Source organism: Oryctolagus cuniculus, chromosome 1 (assembly GCF_964237555.1).
Source record: "Oryctolagus cuniculus chromosome 1, mOryCun1.1, whole genome shotgun sequence".
Classification (NCBI taxonomy): Eukaryota; Metazoa; Chordata; class Mammalia; order Lagomorpha; family Leporidae; genus Oryctolagus; species Oryctolagus cuniculus.
In genome coordinates this window covers 18,203,587-18,226,402 of record NC_091432.1, presented here as the reverse complement: position 1 = coordinate 18,226,402, position 22,816 = coordinate 18,203,587, and the positions used below count along the sequence as shown (strand labels likewise).

At 43.8% G+C, this 22,816-nt stretch overlaps 1 protein-coding gene across 2 annotated transcripts in view; it reads right to left on the bottom strand.

Moving 5' to 3' along the window:
- The window catches only part of NUP160 (nucleoporin 160), a 62,055-nt gene that overhangs the window by 6,580 nt on the left and 32,659 nt on the right, over positions 1-22,816 (bottom strand). For both annotated transcript variants that reach the window (XM_008270776.4, XM_070070349.1), the window contains exons 21-33: positions 21,545-21,614; positions 20,910-21,008; positions 18,697-18,816; positions 13,804-13,899; positions 13,604-13,698; positions 13,413-13,509; positions 13,216-13,321; positions 9,130-9,290; positions 7,805-7,865; positions 5,728-5,838; positions 5,445-5,568; positions 4,252-4,353; positions 949-1,090 (exon numbers count right to left, since the gene is read on the bottom strand). In XM_008270776.4, the coding sequence (XP_008268998.1) occupies positions 949-1,090; positions 4,252-4,353; positions 5,445-5,568; positions 5,728-5,838; positions 7,805-7,865; positions 9,130-9,290; positions 13,216-13,321; positions 13,413-13,509; positions 13,604-13,698; positions 13,804-13,899; positions 18,697-18,816; positions 20,910-21,008; positions 21,545-21,614 (1,384 nt within the window). The remainder of the gene's footprint in view (positions 1-948; positions 1,091-4,251; positions 4,354-5,444; positions 5,569-5,727; positions 5,839-7,804; positions 7,866-9,129; positions 9,291-13,215; positions 13,322-13,412; positions 13,510-13,603; positions 13,699-13,803; positions 13,900-18,696; positions 18,817-20,909; positions 21,009-21,544; positions 21,615-22,816) is intronic.

The following is a 22,816-nucleotide window of genomic DNA, read 5'->3' as shown; positions in this document are numbered from 1 at the left end:
TAGGAGATGGTGGGGCTTAGCTGTGATGTGATAAAGCCAAGAGGGCCCTCCTAGATGCCAAATGGATGGAGCTTTCTGGTAGGGACTTTTCACCTGCAAATTGTGAGTTAAATAAATCTTGTTTTTTTTTTTTCCTCCTATAAGGTTATTTCAGTCTTAGTTTTTGTTTTTTTATGGCAACGAAAAAGAAACTAATGCATGGACCATGAACCTAATTTTGACAACCTTAACTTAAACACACAATTATAGTATGACAACTACTTCACCTACCCTGTGAATTTCTTGAGTAACGAATAGTAAATATTGCATCATACATGTAACTCATTATTCTAAATATACACCCATTGTTCACTGAGCACACAAGCAGGCAGAACTTAATTACTCATCTGTGGAACTTTCAACACCCAGTACTATGCATAGAATTGAAGTTACACTGTTGCTAGTTATTTTAGATATAAATGAGAAGCCACCCAAAGTATATGTCACAAACAATTTATGTTTTTCTTTTTTTGCTGTTTTAAAAAATGCTTATCTTGTTACTTATTGGGGGTGGCCGGGAGAGGGGCAGGGGGAGGGAGATAGAGAGAGACAGATAAAGATCTCTTCATTGGGTCACTCCCCAAATGCCTGTAATAACCAGGATTGGGCCAGACTGAAGCCAGCAGCCTGGAATTCAATCTGAGTCTCCCATGTGGGTTACAGGGGCCCAAGCACTTGAGCCATTATCTGCTGCCTCCTAGGACTCATTAGCAGGGAGCCGGATCTAAAGCAGAACAGTTGGAAATGGAACCAGTCCTCTCATTCGGGATGTGGGTGTCCCAAGCTGTAGCTTAGCTCACTGTGCCATAATGCCTGCCCCTTCATCCTTATCTTTTTAATCATGTCATGAAGTTATATAGAATGATAAAGAGTAGGTTGTTACTCTCTTCAATACGAAATACCACTTACCTTGTAACTATTTATAAGCCAATTAGGCAGAGGCACTCCATGAGACAAGAGCTTATTGATTACACAGTGGTGATATAAATTATTCTGGACTTTGTATTTTTCTAGGTAAGTCGATAATAGTTGCCATGCTTCATCAGTAGCACTTGAAAAAAGCAGAAAGGACAATTTTCAAATTCTTTTCTATTTTATTAAGTCCCACCCTGGTTGCTTAAGAGCTCCAAATTCTTAATTGAGATATACAGTACCATTCAAATCATGCATTTGCAGAGAGCAATCTTTAGAACCCCACAAATGAATTGATAATTTAGCTAAAATGTAGCTAATATTATTAGGGGCAATATGACTTAGGGGGATAGTACTAGAAATCAATGATTGGACTTTTTTCTATTTTGTTCCTATTAACCACATATTTATTTAACTGCATAACTCATATATCTTCCTTTCAGGATTTCTAAAAGAAGGAAACTGGTTCGGATCATTGGTTCCAAAAGCTGATCAATCACTAGGATTGTGTACAAGTTCTGAGTTAGAAGACAAGGGTGGTATCTCAACCTGTGTGGGTTTGTGTGTTTTTTACAATTTATTTATTTGAAAGGTAGAGTGATACAGAGAGATCTTCCATCTGCTGCTGGTTTATTCTCCAAATCACTGTACCAGCCAGGGCTGGGCCGGCTGAAGCCAGGAGCCCAGGACTCTGTCCAGGTCTCCCACATGAGTGGTAGAAATCCAAGTACTTGAGCCTTTACCTACTGCCTTCCCATGAGCATTAGCAGGAAGCTGGATTGTAAGCACAGTAGCTGGGACTCAAATCGGCACTCCAACCTGGGATGCAAGCGTTCCAAGCAGTGGCTTAACTTGCTGTGCCATGACACCCATCCCATAATCTGTGTTTTAATAAAGGATTCTGAAGTGGTAATTCAGCGGTTGAAAATGAGTATCAGAGAACTTCTGCTATGGTTTGAATGTGTCCTTCAGAGTTCATTTATTGGTAATGTAATTAATGCAACAGTGTTGGGACAGGGACTTAATAAGCGGTGACCGGGATTAATGTTATTACTATAGGAACGGGTTCATTGTTGTGGGAGTGGACTGTTACAAAAGTGTGCTCGGCCCTCTCTTGCCCTTCTTTTTTTTTTTTTTTTTTTTCCAGGCAGAGTGGACAGTGAGAGAGAGAGACACAGAGAAAGGTCTTCCTTTGCCGTTGGTTCACCCTCCAATGGCCGCCGTGGCCGGCGCGCTGCGGCCGGCGCACCGCGCTGATCTGATGGCAGGAGCCAGGTGCTTCTCCTGGTCTCCCATGGGGTGCAGGGCCCAAGCACTTGGGCCATCCTCCACTGCACTCCCGGGCCACAGCAGAGAGCTGGCCTGGAAGAGGGGCAACCGGGACAGAATCCGGCGCCCAGCCTGGGACTAGAACCCGGTGTGCCGGCGCCGCAAGGCGGAGGATTAGCCTAGTGAGCCGCGGCGCCGGCTCTCTTGCCCTTCTGCCTGCTGTCATGGGATGCCATCACAAAGACCTTGCCAGATGCCAGCAGCTTGACAGTAAACTTCCCAGCCTCCAGAATCATGAGCCAAATAAACTTGCATGTTTATCAACGTCCCAGTTGCAGATATTGTTATAGCAGAATACAGAGAAAACGTCCACATTCTAAAACAATTCAGAGAGGAAAGTTTCCTGAGGGTTACGGTTGTTAGAGAAGGATCCTAAGGAAGAAACTGAAGCACACTGAGGAAGACGCTAATTGAGTACACTGGGAAAGTATATGTGAGAAAAGATCCGAAGATGTAGACAACGGGGACTGGTGGATGACAGACCACTAAAGAGTAGCCAGAGTCAAGCCAGCACAGGACACTGTGATGACAACCAAGGGAAGAATGGGGTGAAAAAGGAACATCACTCTCTGAAGCCAAGGAAACGAACACTTTTCCCGTAAGAGTTCCTCTTCTTCACTGTCTTTGAGAAGAGAGAGATGGAGAAGCAGACATGTTCTAGTTAGGACAATTTATGACGTGATGTCTCCCTAATTAGAAATTTTCCAGCTTCTACAAAAATTTAGCCAAAAAACAAAGAAGGGACAGGCATTTGGCCTTGTGGTTGAGATGCCAGCATCCCGTATCTCATATTGGAGTGCCTGGGTTTGATACTTGGCTCTGGCTCCCGGTTTAAGTAACAGGGTTCCAGCTACCCACACGGGAGACCTGGACTGAGTCCCTGTTTCCCAGCACTGGCCCTGGTCCAACGCCGGCTGCTGTAGGCATTTGCAGAGTCACTAGTAAATGAGAGTTCTCTGTCTCTTGAATAAGTAAATAAATAATTTAAAAATTATGTATGTATCTGAAAGTCAAAGTTACAGAGGGAAAGGAAAGAGACAGAGGATCTTCCATCCACTGGTTCATTCCCCAAATGGCCAAAACGGCCAAAGCTGGGGGCTGATCTGAAGCCAGGAGCCAGGAAGGAGCTTCGTCCAGGTCTCTCAAATGGGTGCAGGGCCCCAAGCACATGGCCACCTCTGCTACTTTCCCAGGTCCATCAGCAGGGAGCTGGATTGGAACTGGAGTAGCCGGGCCTCAAACTATTGACCACATGGGAAGTGGCACTGCAGGTAAACAAATAATTTAAAAGAAAGAAAAGAGCAAAATAATCTGTGTAGGATAATTTAGTCAAAGAAAAACTACAGCGGAGCCAGTGCTCCATATGGATGCTGCTTCGACTCCCAGCTGCACCACTTCCAATCCAGCTCTCTACTATGGCCTGAGAAAAGCAGTAGAAGGTGGCTCAAGTCCTTGGGCCCTGCACCCATGTGAAGAGACCCAGAGGGAGTTCCTGGCTTCGGATCAGTGCAGCTCCAGCCATTGCAGCCAGCTGGGGAGTGAACCAGTGAATGGAAGGCCCCCTTCTCTCTCTCTGCCTTTCCTTCTCTGTGTGCAACTCTGACTTTCAAATAAATAAATAAATCTTAAGGGAAAAAAAAAAAAAAAAAAGCTACAGAGGCAGGCATCATGGCAATGCTGGTTAGTGTCAGCTACTCCATTTCCAATCCAGCTTTCTGCTAATGCAGACCCTGGGAAGCAGCAGATGATGCTCTAGCCACTCATATAGGAGACCTAAATGGAATTCCAGGCTTCTGCTGCACCCTGGGCTGTTGCTGGCAGGTGGGGAGTGAACCACCAGATGGATGATCTCTCTCTATCTCTACCACTCTGTCAAATAAATTCTGAAAACAAAAAAAGAAAAGCAAAAGCAAAAGCTACAGTTTTGAGGCAGGTGAACCCTCCCAGAACTAGATGAACACACTGCTGTACCTGGATTCTTTAGTAGTGATGACAGATGACAGCTGATTGGCTGCTAGCCAGGTCCAGGCTTCTGCCTGTGCGGCTTCTCCTCCAAACTGCAGTTTGATGCATCTGCAATGAAAATGGCTTTATATCAGTAAACCAACTGCTGAAACCCATGACCTTATTCTGCTACTAAAACTGGAGTGATAAGATGACAATTTTCGATCCAGTCTACCATCAAATTCACTACTGAAGTACTGGCTCTTCCCTTTCTTCAAAGCCACACAACCTGATGAACCATCAGCCATTAGCAAGACTTGAGACAATTTACTTCCAAGAGAAAATTAATGGTAGAAAATTCTGAAAGTCTAAATACATTTCCAATTCACAAACTATTTGACTGATAGTAGGCATACATGACGTCAATAGGAAACATTTAAGACTGGGTAAAGCTGCCACCTGTGATGCTGGCATTTTATTTGGGTGCTGGAAAAGCAGTGGAGGATGGTCCAAGTGCTTGGGCCCCCCTGCACACATGTGGGAGACCCAGAAGATGCTCCTGGTCCTGGCTCTGGCATGGCCTATTGCGGCCATTTGGGAAGTGAATCAGGGGACAGACGCTCTCTGTTTCCCTCCCTCTCTGTAACTCTGCCTTTCAAATAAAATAAATCTTTGAAAAAAATTTTAATAACATTCAGAGGGTCTAACTGGACTGAACACAGCACACAACTTGTCTATATAAACTTGTCATAAATGGACCTCATTAGTTAAACCATGAGGTTTGCTCTTTTGATTTCTTAAATGAAGCTAAAGATCAAAATATTTTTTAAAAAAAGTAAAATCATAAGCCACTAAAAAAAATTAATGAACAGCTTAAACCAAACACTTTCTTTAAGTCACAAACAACTAATAAACCACTGGCTTGGGGTCTGCCAGGAGCCCATGAGTGCCGATTCGAGTGTCAGCTGCTCCTCTCTGATCCAGCTTTTGCTAATGCTCCTGGGAAGGCAGAAGATGGTCCAAATATTTGGATCCCTGCCACCCACATGGTGGACAGAGATGGAGTTACAGGCTCCTGGCTGCGGCCTGGCCCAGCCTCCAGCCATTAAAGCCACTTGAGGAACAACCAGTGGATGAAAGATCTCTCTCTCTGAGTTTTAAATAAAATCAATCTTCAATAAAAGAAAATTAAGACAATAAAAAGACAATTTTATACATACTTGAAAGCAAGTCCCTCAAAGACTGGTGTTAAGGGAAGCTTAAAAGTCTGACAGAGGGATATGGCAGTGTCAAAGAGGCCAGCCTGAACCAAGAGAGTCACCATCTCCTCTGCTGACGAGCTTCCTGCAGAAAGGGAACAAGGTTATTAGTCCACTCACGGGCATATGCAAATTGGACTAAAAATGCCGTGCTTTATACCCATCTAGCACACTGTATCCACTGCCTGGTCCTGAAAGGCACCACGGTACCCACAGTCAGAGGCTATACCTGCTCAGTCCCTACCTGCCACGGCAATTGCCGATGGATCGTGCTGGGCCAGAGTGAGGCGGATTCGAGCCAAGGAGCACTCTTTTTCCAGATCCTCCAGCTCCAGGATTTCAATCTGCCGATTTGCTAGAAATCAAAGAGAAGTATTTTCAAACCCATGAGGAAGTGTCTACTAGATAAAGTCAACCTGTCATTTTTTTTTAAAGATTTATTTGTGAAATAGGGAACAAAAGAGATCTTATACCTACTGGCTCATTCCTTAATTAGGTGCAACAGCTAAGACTGGGCCAGGCCAAAGCCAGGAGCCAGGAACTCCATCCTGGTTTCCCACATGGTTAGCAGGGGCACGCACTTGGGCCATTTCCTACTGGTTCCCCAGGCACATTAGCAGGGAGCTGGATCATAAGTACAGCAGGTAGGACTTAAACCAGTGTTCAGATGGGATATGGCATCAGACACAATGCTGGTCCTGTCATTTTCTTTTAATCTTAAGTAAAATTTACTTCACAGAGGCATTAATTAAAGGAAAAAACAGAGGACTCAATAAAAGCTAAATTAAGCAGCATTCTGCCTCCTATCTACAACTGAGCCCAAGCACTCTAATAACAATAGCTACAGTGGAGGAGCTCCTCATAAGGTATTTTACGTGTAATTTAACTCTTACTGTCATCATTATCACTAAGAAAGGAACCTGCAGGGCTGGTGCTGTGGCAAAGTGGGTACAGCCACCACCTGTGATGCTGTTCTGCTTCCAATCAAGCTCCTTGCTGACACAACTGGGAAGGCAGCAGAGGTTGGCCTAAGTACTTGGGTGTCTATACCCATGTGGGAGATGCAGAGGAAGCTCCTGGCTTCTGATTGGCCCTGGGGAGTGAATCAGCAAATGCAAGATCTCTTTCTCTCTCTAACTTTGCCTTTCAAATAAATAAATCTTAAAAAAAAAAAAAAAAGAGAGAGAGAGAGAGAGAGAGAGAGAGAGAGAGCGAGCAAGTGAAGGAACCTGCACAAGGTGACAAAGGAAGAATTAAAAGCAAGTGTGTCCAAATCTAGAGCATAGGTTCTTCAGGAAGGATACCATGCATACTTGATAATTTCAAAGCAACCAGATTTTTTTTTTTTTTGACAGGCAGAGTGGACACTGAGAGAGAGAGACAGAGAGAAAGGTCTTCCTTTACCATTGGTTCACCCTCCAATGGCCGCGCGGCTGGCGCACCGCACTGATCTGAAGCCGGGAGCAAGGTATTTCTCCTGGTCTCCCATGCGGGTGCAGGGCCCAAGGACCTGGGCCATCCTCCACTGCACTCCCGGGCTACAGCAGAGAGCTGGCCTGGAAGAGGGGCAACCGGGACAGAATCCGGTGCCCTGACCAGGACTAGAACCCGGTGTGCCGGCGCCTCAAGGCGGAGGATTAGCCTATTGAGCCGCGGCGCTGGCCAGCAACCAGATTTTCAAAAAGTATGGCATTAAGCCAATTTAAATATAAAAGGCAACAAAAAGTTTTTAAAGCACTTTTGTTTCTCATACTGCTGTAGAAAAAATTTTTTAGTTGATTCATTTGAGAGAGAACATAAATGAAAACGTGTTCCCCCATCTGCTGGTTCACTCTCCAAATGCCTGCAATGGCCAAGACTGAGCTGGGCTGAGGCCAGGAGCCGGGAATGCAATACAGGCCTTCCTTGTGAGTGGCAGGAATCTCATGACCTAAGCCATCACCACTGCCTCCTAGGATCTGCATCAGCAGTAAGCAGAAGTAGGGAGCACAGCCAGGTATCAAATGCAGGCATTATAAACTCGGAGGTGGACATCTTAATGTCTAGGCCAAATACCTGTCCAGCACACATCATTTCAAAAGGCAACCAGATAACCTTTAGCAGATTAGAATGTTGAGACTAAAACTTTAAAGAAAGAACTTATTTTTAACAAATCCTATTTTTAGATTTATGCTAGCATATTCATATGTACACAGCAATATAATTATATATGATGTTATAGTATAACTATCGTCTATCATACACAACTGTATGTTTGCATAGCAGGCATAAAACATGGAACTACTGTCCAGCAAAGACCCAGCAGGAGAACCCTGACTCACACGGGGCAGCTGTGCACTCTCCATCGTGACTCCTCTTCGGAGATGCTCCAGGGCGATCATACTGATGAGACAAACAATGATTTAGCTGTGAAAATTAGTATTTTATTTTGTTGCCATTAATTTTTTTATTTATCTTTAAAATTTTTTTCAGTTCCAGCTGATTCATTAAAATTGTCAATGTACAGACTTCCGGCACCAAAAAAAAAAAAAACAAAAAAACAAAAACCAAAAAAACAAAAACAAAAAACAGGAAATGATGTCCATAGTGCATGTGTCTGCTTTGCCATCATTTGATCATTTGCTACAAAATACACAGATGGCCTGTATTTTATTTAGATTATATTGGCTAGCATTAACTTTGATTCACAGCTTTCATGCCTGAATTCTCAATACAAACTACTTTTCTTTTAACTAGCACAGCTTGTCTTACAAAGATACTATCACTATCAAAGAAATGGAGCTGTTTACCAAGTTGGCTCACTTAGCTATAAACACATCACTGAGTCCAAGGACATGGATCTCCATATAAACCAGCTGGCCTTCCATGGATCCAGAGTTGTTATTTTCTACCCACAACCATGGGCAACAGCCCAGTAAATGCAGGAACTACATAACAGAAGTAGCTGGGCATATGCAACCTATCAGCACAAAAGTAAACATTACCAGTGCTTGTCGCTTAAAACAATGACCTGCAGACTGAATTAACAACACAACTGAAATAAAAGCAGCTACCATTTACTGAGTATTTTCTGCAAGTCAGACATGGTCTCTGTTCTAAGCAGTCTACTCAAATTATCTCATTTAATACCTAAATAATCCTCAAGGGTAGATATTATCCTTATTTTATGCAAGAAGATAAATGAACAGCAAAATATTAAGCAATGTGTCCATAGTCAAGTATGTCTAACTTGTCCAAAATCACTCTGCAATACTTCTTCCTACAAGAATTCTAAAACTGGGGCTGGCACAGTGACATAGTGGATAAAGCTGCCACCTGCAGTGACAGCATCCCATATGGGCGCCAGTTTGAGACCCGGCTGCTCCACTTCCCATCCAGCTCTGCTATGGCCTGGGAAAGCAGTAGGTCCTTGGGCCCCTGCAGCTATGTGGGAGACCTGGAGGAAGCTCCTGGCTTCTGACTTCGGATTGGTGTAACTCCATTTATCGCGGCCAATTAGGGAGTGAACCAGCGGATGGAAGACCTCTTTCTCTGCCCTTCTCTCTCTGTGTAACTCTTTCAAATAAATAAATAAATCTTAAAACAAAAAAACAAAAAAACAAGCCAGTGTATATGATCCCCAAATTCCAATATAGAAAGTTCATACCACTGCACCAGATGCTGGCTGCACAATCCATGCGTATTCTGGACGAATAAGTCGTAAACAATTAATAGCAGCCAGGTAACAGTTGCCTTGCTTCTCCAGTCCCCGGAGAGTTCGAACCTCTCTGCCAAGACGCATTCCATATTCAAACATCACCGTGCCAGCTAAAAAGAATATAAAACCAGACATAAAGATTTCACAAATGTGCTCTTTAGAGAGATACACATAGCAAACTTGTTACACTAAACAAATATGAAAACATTTTTGTAAAGATCTATTTATTCCAAAGTTACAGCAACTGACAGGGAAGGAAGAAGCGAGAGGAAAGGAGGGGGACATTCAGGGGGTTATCTTTTGTCTGCTGCTCGACTCCTCAGTGGCCCCAACAGCTAGGTCAGGGCCAGGCTGAAGCCAGGATCCAGAACTCCATCCATGGGTAGCTGGGTTCCACTGCCTTCTCAGGTGGATTATCAGACAGCTGGATCAGAAACAAAGCAGCTGGGACTTGAATCTGCACTCCAGTATGAGATGCCAGCATTGTAAAAGTGGCAGCGGGGCTGGTGTTGCTACGTAGCAGGTTAAGATGCAGCCTGTGATGCTGGCATCCCATACGGGTGCCAGTTCAAGACCTGGCTGCACCACTTCCAGTCCAGCTCCCTGCCAATGTGCCTGGGAAAGCAGCAGCAAATAGACCACTGCACCCAGGTGGGAGATATGGATGAAGCTTCGGGCTGCTGACTTCAGCCTGGCACGGCCCTAGCTGTTGCAGCCATTCAGGAAGTGAGCCAGTGGATGGGCTATCTCTCTCTCTCTCCTCTCCCCACCCCCTGTAACTCTGCCTTTCAAATAAATAAAAATAAATCTCTAAAAGTCCTGGCTTAACCTGCTGTGCCACAATGTCAGCCTCAACGTTAAAGTTTGAAATGAAAAAAATCATGTGCTGGCAAGGATTGGAAAAAACTAGAACCCTGTGCACTGTTTTTGGGAATATAAAATGGTGCGGCAGCTATGTAAAACAGTATAGAGGTTCCTCAAAAAATTAAAAATACAACTACCACACAACCCAGTAATTCTATTTCTTGATACAACGTGGACGAACCTTGAAGATATTATGCTAGTCGAAATAAGCAGTAGGCAAATTCATATAGAAGGGAAGTGAAATGGTAGTAGCCAGGAACTGGGTGTGGGGTGCATAGGGGCTCTTAGTTACGGGGCATAGAGCTTCAGTTTTATAAAATAAAGAGCGTTCTGGAGATTGGTTGCCCAACAACGTGAATGTACTTAACGCTACTGAACTGTATATTTAAAAGGTTAAGGGACGGGGCATTTGGTCTAGCAGTTAAGACCAGCTTGGGATGTGCGTGTCCCATATGGGAGTGCCTTCACTGAAGCCCTGGCTCTGGTTCCCATTCAAGCTTTCTGCTAACGTGTACCCTGGGAAGCAATTCTCTGGGGCCAGCGCTGTGGCACAACGGGTTAACAGCCTAGCCTGAAGCGCCGAAATCCCATATGGGCGCTGGTTCAAGTCCCGGCTGCTCCACTTCTGATCCAGCTCTCTGCTATGGCCTGGGATAGCAGCAGAAGATGGCTCAAGTCCTTGGGCCCCTGCACCTGCGTGGGAGACCCGGAAGAAGCTTCTGGTTCCGGATCAGTGCAGTTCCAGCTGTTGCAGCCAATTGGGGAGTGAACCATCAGAAGGAAGACCTCTCTCTCTCTGCCTCTCCTCTCTCTGAGTAACTCTGACTTTAAAGCAAAATAAATAAATCTTAAAAAAAAAAAAAAAAAAAAGGAAATACCTCTCTTGTCCTTCAAAACAAATAAACAAATAAAACTTAAAAAAAAAAAAGAAAATGGTTAAGATGGCAAATTTTATGTTGTGTGTTTTAGCACAATTTTTAAAAATGGAAAATGATAGCTTTAACTTTTTTTTTTTTTTTTTTTAAGATTTATTTATTTGAAAGGCTGAGTTAGAGAGAGATGGGGAGAGACAGAAAAATATCTTCTACCTTCTGATTCACTCCCCAGATGGCCGAAATAGCCAGGTCTGGGTCAGGCAGAAGCTGGAAGTCCGGAACTCCATTCTGTTCTCCCGCATGGTTGTAGGGGCCCAACTATTTGGGGCATCTTCTGTTGCTTTCCCAAGTGTATTAGCAGGAAGCTAACTGAAAATGGAGCACTCCAATATGGGAGGCTGGTATCCCAAGTGACCATTTAACCTGCTGTGCCACAACACTGGCTCTCTGCTAAAACTCTTAAAACAGTTTTTGTTTTTAAGGTTTTAATTTATTTTTAATTTATATAATAATTGTATGTACTTATGGGGAACAATGCAATGTTTCAATGTATGTATATGTATTTATGTAGAAGGATCAAATCAGGCTACATAATATACGCTTCGTATCAAATGTTTACCAATCCTTATTAAATAAAAAAGATTTAAAATTTTTTTTTCATTTAGTATATTTATTACTTATTTATCTGAGAGGTACAGAAAGAGAGGAAGAAGGAAAAGAGAGAACAAGCTCCCATCTGTTGGTTTACTTCCCAAATGTTTGTAACAGCTGCAGCGAGCCCAGGCCAGAGCCAGGAGCCAGGAGCCAGGAATTTAATCTGGGTCTCTCATAAGTGGCAGAGACCCAATTACTTGAGCCATCACCTGCTACCTACAGGGTGCACATTAATAGAAGCTGGGATCAGAACAGAAGTTGGTACTCAAATCCAGACACTGACAGATGTGGGCGTACCAACAGGTGTCTTAATCACTAGGCCAAATCCCTGCCTCTTTTGACTTTCAGATACTACATTCCTGAACCAAGAGCAAAAGACTACATTAGAGGACTAGTCTCAGCCACTTTTTCACCAAGAAACGTCTGGACACTCTGTCCAAGAACACACCCTCTATTACACTTTAGATGCAAAGAGTGAAAGAGATACTGAAAAATACACTGTTCTGGGACAGCACAGTCTAGAAACCAATTAACATTTAAGAATTCTTTCGGTTTTCAAATAAAGCTATATTTCCTCTCAACAAATATTTTTTGAGCACTTAAACAATATGTGAGACATGATGTAAGAAGCATGTTCTTGTTCCAGAAAGGCTGGAACATTAACCTTGTTCAAGTGGTCCTAATCTGGTTGATATAATGGATGTTAATTGTGAAAGCAATGAGAAGTCTTTAATAGTTTACATTTCCCTTCTTGAATGAGTTAAGGAATCAAAGACTATGAAAACATTTTCCTATTAGGAATATTAATAAGAACATGCCTCAGATTAACTACATCCAGGAGCTGATGTTGTGGTGTGGTGGGTAAAGCTGCTGCCTGCAACACCGGCATCGCAGATGGGTGCTGTTTCATGGCCTGGCTGCTTTGTTTCCGATCCAGCTCCCTGCTAATGGCCTGGGAAAAGCACCAGGAGATCACACAGGTGTCTGGGCCCCTATTGAACACATGGGAGACCAGATGAAGCTACTGGCTCATGGCTTCAGCCTAGCCCATTGCTGGCTGTTGCAGCCATCTAGGGAACGAATTAGCAAATGGAAGATCTCTTTGTGTGTCTCTCTTTCTCTCTTTATAACTGTCACTTTCAAAATAAATAAATCTTTAAACAATGTTGAAAAAGGAAAAAACTTGAGCAGGATATCATTTGATAACTTTTAAATGTCAAATTGACATCTCCCTTTAAGGAAGTGACAATTCAATCTAGCTAACAAGGAATATCATCTATTCAGATGACTCAAAGACACTTCAGCATGGTGTTCCATGAACTGATAAAATCAAAGACAAACTGGCACTGGAATTCAAAACCATTCATAAGAATTCCAGAAACTTTAGTGAAAAAGCTAGTTTCCTTATAAATGGACAGAATATGCACATAGAATACATTCCCTGGAAATGCCTTGTCAATGTTCCAGAATGAGAGTAAGCGTATATATTTCAAGGCTAATAGATAATATTTAGAAGAGTGAAGCTAATCTTGTTTTCAGAAATAATTAAAAATTACATAAGTCAAACACAGAATAGTTTTGTGAACAAGTAGTAAACTACTAGGGTTGCCTCCCCCGCACAGAGACTGGCTCCAGTGCTCACCTTTGCGGTAGTTGTGGCGATAGATGTGAAAGGCATAGAGAAGTTCATAGTAATTGTGGGTCATAAGGTCCACAGCTCTAGCACGTGATTCAATTATTCCCACAACCTAAAAGAAGAACCGGTCACATATCAAATTTAGTAGCAATCACCGTAACCACCACAGCTGCTCTGAGCCATCAGAGGGTAAATAAAATTACCTCATTATGCAGATTCACATAGGGAAACTCTACAAGATCCTGTAGCTGTGAGCGTTCACAAAGAACTACCACCAGCTGTCGCAAACAATCTAACTGTCTAAAAGATAAAGAAAGGGATAGGAAGGTAAACTCTCTGGGCAGGCGGAACAGGGCTGCTAAACTGACTTCTCTAAAAAAGAGCATGAGCTTACCTGCTGGAATCAGGGATTTGGGTTAAGGCCTCATATGCTTGGCTATTGTGACCCAAATCCAAATGATGTTTGAAAATGCATGTCCTCAAAGTAGCCTAAATATAAAATTTAAGTCAAAAATCAGACAAGACCAACAGAAATTAATATGCTACATCCGCAACAAGTGTCAAGGAAAACACTAAATTACAGTCCGTTCTTACTTGACTTTTCCAGTCATCACCTGCTTCAGTTATTGCTGAGGTCGCCAGCTGAATAACCAGTTCAGGCAAACCAATAACATCTAGTAGGCGTAAAACCTAAGTGGAAACAGAAAAAAGTTCCATTAAAATTAATATACTAGTATATTCCAAATCAAATTATGGTTTTAAGAAATGTTTATTTAGGGGTTGGCACTGTGCCATGGCGGGAAAAGATGCCGTCTGCAGTGCAGGCATCCCACATGGGTGACAGTTCAAGTCCTGGATGCTCCACTTCCAGTCCAGCTCTCTACTGAGGCCTGGGAAAGCAGTGGAAGATGGCCCAAGTCCTTGGGCCCCTGCACCCACGTGGGAGACCCAGAAGAAGCTCCTGGCTTCAGATCGGTGTAGCTCTTGCCACTGCGGGCAATTGGGGCGTAAACCAGTGGATGGAAGACCCCTCTCTCTCTGCCTCTCCTTCTCTCTCTGTGTAACTCTTTCAAATAAAATAAATAAATCTTTAAAAAAAAAAAAAACAATATTTGCCCTCCATCAATCAGATGAAGACTCTGAGCTGCAGAGTAACTTGCCCAAGGGCACACACTGGGGAGACCTGTGTTTAAATCTCAGCATCTGGACTCCATAGTCTATAACTACATGGCTTCCAGGATAATCTCATAACATGGTGAGCATGTCTTATTCTATCCCTGTGATCTGCTTTAGTTTATTCACGGCACTTTTCGCCACCTGACACTGTATCTGTCTAGTCACTGCCCTGACTATGAGCACTGTGGGGAGCAACTTGGACTAGACTAAGTTACTGGAATTAAGACTTATTCTATGCATCTGCTCTCCCACAATATGGCGCTGAGAAGGGAGAAACAGCTTCTACACAGCTGCCTCCAGTTCAGCCAATAAACTGTAGGACCTACTCCTGATTGGAGGAGAGCAGCGTACTCGGCGTGTGGGTAGCAGAGTTGGGATTGGTGGAAGAGGACTATAAAGGAGGAGAGAGACAACATGCACCAGGAACATCTATCTGAAGGAACACCTGTGCAGCCCCCGAGAGAGCCGGCCGGTGGTGTGCCGCTCCCCCGCGGAAGTGGGGAAAGTGGCAGGGGGAACCGCCCTTCCACAGAGGTGGAAGGGACGGTAGCCAACCCGGGAAGAACCAGCAGCAAACCCGGGGAGGGCCGAGCAGACGAAAGAACAGCACAGGGTCCTGTGTCGTTCCTCCACGAAGAGGGGGAGCGACAGAGCACTAAGCACTGTGAGGGCAGAACTTGATGCTCACGCCTACATCAGTGCTTAGAGTACACAGCAGAATTTCAATAATCCTTTGCTAAATGAATAAATGCAATTTCACTATTTTTTTCTACTAATTGATTACATCACAGATGAATTTAAGGAATGGTAAACAAATTACCACATAGCCTTGTAAAAATCCTAAACAGAATACACGTAATGTCTGACATAACTGATCTCTAACACCAGACAGGACAGTGGCCTTCAAACTACTGTGATTGTCCACCTGATGAACAGTGTCTGCAAATACTCCCCAAAATGTGCACATGTATTTATTTATCTTACATATATGCATTTCCCTAATATGTGTATCTAACAACACACTTAAAATATATGCTTATAGATTTTTACAAACTATAAGTAGTGGGCTGATGTTCACAAAGTGACCATATCGTCAATACCAGTGTCCAGATTAAGAATTTTATTGGCAGTCCAAAGCCCCCTTGTGACTCCCTCCAGCCTCTATTCCCCACATAAACCATCCTGCTTAACTTTATGAAAATAGAATCCGACTTTTTTGTTTTCCTGCTTTTTGTTTGTAAAAGTGGTCTGTTTTATTACATGTAGCATTCATTTCATTGTTGTGCTGCATGTTCTTTTTTCAAAAGATTTATTTGAAAGGCAGAGTGACAAACACACACACGAAGCTTGATTTTCCATCTGCTGGTTTCCCCAAATGGCTCCAACAGCTGGGGCTGCACCAGGCTAAAGCCAAAGACCCCAGAATTCCATCTGAGTCTCTCTCATGGGTGGCAAGGGCCCAAGTATGTGGGCCAATCTTTGTTGCTTTCAAAGACACGTTATCAGGAACTGGAATGGAAGCAGAGCAGCCAAGACTTGAACTGGCATCCAGTACTCACTGTGCCACAACACTGGCCCGCCGCTGTGACTTCTTTGAAAGAATATAACACAAGTCATGGATTCATTGTTAATAGATGCTTGGGGTATCTTGAGTATGACTTTTATGAATATGCTACTTGGAACATAATTACACATATCTCTTACAAATACACACATCTTTCTGGATGTATTTAGAACTGCAGTAACTATAACGACAGTTTTTCAAAGTGATTATAACAAATACATACTCCACCATGGAATTAGGATGCTTAATGCCTTGAAAATCTTCATGGTTTCACACTGTCTTGAATTGTTATTTCACATTCAAGGTTCATCTACTTAAGATTTATTTTTTTTATTTTTTTTATTTTTTGACAGGCAGAGTGGACAGTGAGAGAGAGAGAGAGACAGAGAGAAAGGTCTTCCTTTGCTGTTGGTTCACCCTCCAATGGCCGCCGCGGCCAGCGCGCTGCGGCCGGCGCACCGCGCTGATCCAATGGCAGGAGCCAGGAGCCAGGTGCTTTTCCTGGTCTCCCATGGGGTGCAGGGCCCAAGCACCTGGGCCATCCTCCACTGCACTCCCGGGCCACAGCAGAGAGCTGGCCTGGAAGAGGGGCAACCAGGACAGAATCTGGCGCCCCGACCGGGACTAGAACCCGGTGTGCCGGCGCCGCTAGGCAGAGGATTAGCCTAGTGAGCCGCAGCGCCGGCCTCATCTACTTAAGATTTTAAAATAGCACTCCTGACAAATACAAATATTTTTGGCCTATTGTTAGATCTATTAGGCAGTCATGGTCTTTGCTTTATAAAGTGGCTGATGAAGAGACTGTACCAAAGGTAAGAAGTATCAGCTTTATCTTCTCTCATTTACCTGTACTGTTAGTCAGTATTTCTTCAGTTTGGCTTCTTTAAGAGTATTTTTCAAAGCCACATTGTGAAAATGAGTTTCATCAAATTAAGCAATATGACGTGTAAATCCATTTCACCAGGATTTCCTAAGCTAGTGGAATTGTATGGGTCAGTGAGGGTGCCAGTACCCACTGGTGACCCTAATCCTGATATTCCTCCCTCAGGGACCTGCCTCCAGATCCAGTGACAAACAACCACCAGGTCAGCCCAAGTGAAAAGCACCAGAGTCCACGCTTACTACATCTTAATTTATTCCTTTGGTAAATGAGGCCTAATATCTTCCTTCCAATTCCCACTCTGGGGTCCAGCAGTGGTTCTTTTTTTTTTTTTTTTTTTTTTTTTTTTTTTTTTTTTGCACAGGCAGAGTGGACAGTGAGAGAGAGAGACAGAGAGAAAGGTCTTCCTTTTGCCGTTGGTTCACCCTCCAATGGCTGCCGCGGCCAGCACACCGCACTGATCCGAAGGCAGGAGCCAGGTGCTTCTCCTGGTCTCCCATGGGGTGCAGGGCCCAAGCACTTGGGCCATCCTCCACTGCACTCCCTGGCCACAGCAGAGAGCTGGCCTGGAAGAGGGGCAACCGGGACAGAATCCGGCGCCCCGACCGGGACTAGAACCCGGTGTGCTGGTGCCGCAGGCGGAGGATTAGCCTATTGAGCCATGGCGCCGGCTAGCAGTGGTTCTTAATGTTTGCTGTGTGAGTTCCTTCTAATGAGAGCTACAGAGGCTCCACAAAGAAAAAACACAAACATTTGAACACCATTTCATAGCATTTATAGATTCTTCAACTCTGTCTGACCTTAGCAGAAATATTGACTTAGAATTAGTGGGATGTTAGAGTATTATTAAGAGCTATAAATTGGGGCCTGCATTTTGGTGTTGCAGGTAAAGCTGCCACCTGCAGTGCAGGCATCTCATGTGAGTGCCAGTTTGACTCCTGGCTGTTCCACTTCCCATTCAACTCCTTGCAGATGAGCTAGGAAAACAGCAGAAGATGGCCCAAGTGTTGGACCCCTGCACCCATGTCCCACGTGGGAGACCTGGAAGAAGCTCCAGGCTCCTGGCTTTAGCCTGGCATAGCCCCAGCTGTTGTGGGGAGTAAACCAGTGATGGAAGATCTCTCTCTTCATTTCTCTATGTAACTCTGTCTTTCAAATAAGTTTATAAATTCATTTATCTAACAAGTAATACAAAAAACAGTGACGGCTGCTATTGTGGCATTTACTCTTTGGTGGTAAATCTAGACAAGAAGCAACAACTTAACATATTACATGAAGTTTGGTTGAAGGTTATAAAGAAAAAACAAAGCAGGGCCCAAAGAACCTGGAGCTGCATGTGTGAATGTAAGGGAGAGACAGCGCAAGTGCGCAAGAGAGCACAGTGGGAAGGCTGTTTGCTGAGGGCCGGGCCGGAGGACGCCCTGAAGAGGGCACAGGTGATAGAGATCGAGTGAAATGAGGGCCTGCGGAAGAGCCGTTCAAGGTGAGAGAACAGCAGGTACTTGCATGAGACAGTGGGAGGGCCACTAGTGTTACAGCTGAGGGATCAGAGCAAGGAGTGGTACCAAACGCTGAAATCAGAAACTAAGACTAAACACACTATTAACACTAATGACCTCAAGTATCAGCAAACTAATAAAGCATAAGTCAACAAAATTCTAATAACAAGATGTCATCATGGTAATTTCATTTAAGTCAAAAACAAAGTTTAACTAAAAGTAAGTTTTTTCAATTTTTCCTTTTACTTGGAAGTTCAGGGAACCATTACATTTTTATAGCATTTTTCTCCAAAAATTGCAAAGCAGCACATTTCAAATGTATTTTTGACAGGGTGGGTTAAGAAGGACCACACCATGACGTAAGGTACCTTATCGTAATACTGCAGCCTGGGAGTGGACACAATTTCCCCATCCTCCGAGCGGATCAGGCGATCCAGGAATTCCTCCTTGCCTACTTCAGATGCTGCCTGACAGAAACATTCCAGTGCCTGGACAAATGAAAGAACAGAGTGACTTCTAACGGATCATTCCAATTCTAAGTGCTGAGTTACTGTGCTAAGGAAAGCTAAAAAAGAAAATTATTTAAAGCCACTACTTTCACAATTTCTGCCATATATAAATTCCATCTGATGTACTATTTAATAACCCTCAAGCTTAACACACTTTTTTAAAGATTTATTTATTTGAAAGATAGAGTTACAGAGAGGCAGAGGCAGATAGAAAGGTCTTTCATCCGTTGGTTCTCTTCCCAGATGGCCACAACGGCCGGAGCTGTGCTGATCTGAAGCCAGAAGCCAGGAGCTTCTTCTGGGTCTTCCACAGGTGCAACGCTCAAGCACTCGGGCCATCTTCTGCTGCTTTCCCGGCTATAGCAGGGAGCTGGATCAGAAAATGAGCAGCTTGGACTCGAACTGGCGGCCACATGGGATGCTGGCACCACAAACTGGGGCCTTAAGGTGCCACGCCCAAGTGCCAGCCCCCTTAACTCACTTTTAATCTAATCACCATGAATTAAAAGTAAGCTAATAAGGTGACTGATGGATAGATAGGCATGTAATGAAGCAATTGTAGTAACATGTTAACAAGTGTAGAATTTGAGGGCTAGGTGACAGTTTACTGCAACAATGTTTGATGGGCCAGAGCTGTGTCACAGAGGATTAAGTTGTGCTTGAGACACTGGCATCCCATACTGGAGTGTTCTGAACCAGTTTCCTGGTAATGTGCTTGGGAAGGGAGTGGAGGATGGCCAAGTAATTGGGCCTCTGCCATCAACATGGGAGACCAGGATGGACTTCCTGGATCCTGGCTTTGGCTTGGCCCCAATTTGGCTGTTGTGGCCACTTGGGGAATGAATCTGCACACAGCAGATCACTTTCTTATGTCTTCTGTTGCTTTTCCAAATAAATAAATCTTTAAAAAAGCATCATGAGGGGCCCAGCACTGTGGTGCAGTGGGTAAAGCCACTGCCTGCAGTGCCGGTATTCTGGCCGCTCCACTTCTGATCCAGCTCTTTGCCATGGCCTGGCAAAGCAGTGGAGGATGGCCCAAGTGCTAGGACCCCTGCACCCACGTGGGAGACCTGGAAAAAGCTCCCAGCTCCTGGCTTTGGATCAGCAGAGCTCTGGCTGTTGCAGCCATTTGGGAAGTGAACGAGGGAATGGAAGACCTCTCTCTCTGCCTCTGCCTCTCTGTAACTCTGCCTTTCAAATCAATCAATACATCTTTTAAAATTCTATTTATTTATTTGAGAGGTAGAGTTACAGTGAGAGGGATAAACAGAGAGAAAGATCTTCCTTCTGCTGTTTCACTCTTCAAATGGCCAATGGTCACAATGGCCAGAGCTGAGCCAATCCAAAGCCAAGAGCTTCTTCCTGGTCTCCACAAGGGTGTGGGGGCCTAAGCATTTGGGCCATCTTCTACTGCTTTTCCAGGCCGTACCAGAGAGCTGAATCGGAAGAAGAGCAGCCATGACTAGAACTGGTGCCCACATGGGATGCCAGAGCCGCAGGCAGATTTAACCTACTGTGCCACAATAAATAAATCTTAAAAAAAAAAAAAAAAAAAAAAAAAAAATCATGAAACAAAAAGTAGACAGAATGAAACAACGTGTTCCAATTCCGATCTAGCTCCCTGCTAATGTGCCTGGGAAAGCAGTGGAAGGCCCAAGTCCATGGGCCCCTGCACCCATGTGGGAGACCTGGAAAAAGCTTCAGGCTTCTGGCTTCAGATCAGTTCAGCTCTGCCTATTTGGGGAGTGGACCAGTGGATGGGAGACCTCTCTCTTTCTGCTTCTCTGTAACTGCGACTTTCAAATAAAAAACGAAACAAAAACAAACAAACAAAACAACATATCCCTAAAAATACCTGCCAGGGGCAGGATGGTTTTAATGTCTTCTCTCATTCTTCTGTGATCTAACTAAATCACAAAGCACAAGAAGCTGAACAGACCTCGTAAGTGCATCCTGTATCATGCTCTTCATTTGAACTAATACAGTCATGCCTCCCGTTCCCCACAACCTAGATTAATGGAAACCAAGGGGCCTCCTTGAATAATATTTACTCATCATTCAAATTAAGTTACCTTCTGTCCTTCTCCTGTAACGAGGTAACACCGCCCCAGCATAAATCGACAGGAACCAACGTTGACTTGACACCAGGGATGCAACAGTTGAATATAATCCTATAAAGGCATAGAAAGTGCCATCTGGTTAGAAAATAAACACTACTTAAGGAGATACTCATTTCCAAGTTCCTCAAAGAAGGAGAGAAGATAGTTTTCAATTAACACAAAAGTTTTATTGCCTGAAATTATCGAGAGATACAAACCTAATTCTGTAACTACACCTTAAAAAAATTTTAAGGTGAATGAATTTCATGTATTTCATTGTTAATAGATTCTTACACTGGATTGGATATTTTTAGGATTCAGTAAATCATACCCATACTCAACATCTTACTAATTATCCAATTTTAGGTACTTAACCAATTCACTGACTAGATTGCAAAAAGGATTTCTATGAAGATAATAGTATGTTTCTATTACTATAAAGAGAAACTAACAGAAAAACGAGAAATAGAGAAAATCTCTTTGGGGTATGCCTTGGTACAGCAAAATTTAAATTATTTTATTTTCAACCCAATTAAGATGTAGTTAACATTACAATGAAAAAAATGCCCAGCAAAGTGATTAAACTGCTCATGTTCAACAGAACTCACCTGCAACTGTATATACTGACAGTTTCCCATCAAACATTCTAGAAAGAGACAACCAGGATTGCTAGGCCATCTAGTTACTGTTAAGGAGATTTCTTACTTTTTTGGCAAAATTTAAATACACACATTGAATCGTACATTCAGAAGTTTATCAAATGGCTTTAAAAAAAAAGTGACCAAGCCCTTCCCATCACTATAACACCTTAATATTAAACAAATACAGTGAAAAGTAACACAGAGGTCGTTCAAAAAGTGTGGAGCAGTAGGTGGTTCAAGTCCCAGCTGCTCCTTTTCCAATCCAGCTCTCTGTTGTGGTCTGGGAAAGCAGAAGATGATGGTCCAAGTGCTTAGGCCCTGTACCCATGTGGGAGACCCAGAAGAAGCTCCTTGCTCCTGGCTTTAAATTGGCCCAGCTCCAGCTGTTGCGGCCATTTGGTGAGTAAACTGGCAGATGGAAGACTCCCCCTCCTTTCTGTAACTCTACTTCTCAAATAAATAAATCTTTTACAAAAACAGCTAATGATTTATGCCCTTTTATATTCATATTTAGGTCATTTGTGTTGTGAAATGTATTTAAATTTTTGACTTAGCCAGGGCCATTGTGGCCATTTGGGAAGCACACTAGAGAGGATGGAGGATCCCTTTGTCTCCCTTTCTTTGTTTAACTCTGCATTTCTAATAAGTGAACGTATCTTAAAAAACAAAACAAAACAAAACAAAAAACAGTGATCAATTTGAAAATGTTATCTTGTTAAGGAAGTACTCAATCTCATTAAAAATCTTTATGGGGGCTGGCACCGCGGCTCACTAGGCTAATCCTCCGCCTAGCGGTGCCGGCGCCGGCACACCGGGTTCTAGTCCCGGTCGGGGCACCGGATTCTGTCCCAGTTGCCCCTCTTCCAGGCCAGCTTTCTGCTGTGGCCAGGGAGTGCAGTGGAGGATGGCCCAAGTGCTTGGGTCCTGCACCCCAATGGGAGACCAGGAGAAGTACCTGGCTCCTGCTATCGGATCAGCGCGGTGCGCCGGCCGCGGCGGCCATTGGAGGGTGAACCAACGGCAAAGGAAGACCTTTCTCTCTGTCTCTCTCTCTCACTGTCCACTCTGCCTGTGGAAAAAAAAAAATCATTATGGGGGCAGGTGGCAGGTACTTATGCCCTGTGCATAAGTGTGCAGCACTTATGTCCCTGTTTGGGATGCCTGCATCCCATATCAGAGTGCCTGGTTCACACCTGGGCTCCTCCCCTTCCGATCCAGCTTCCTAATGTGCATCCTGGG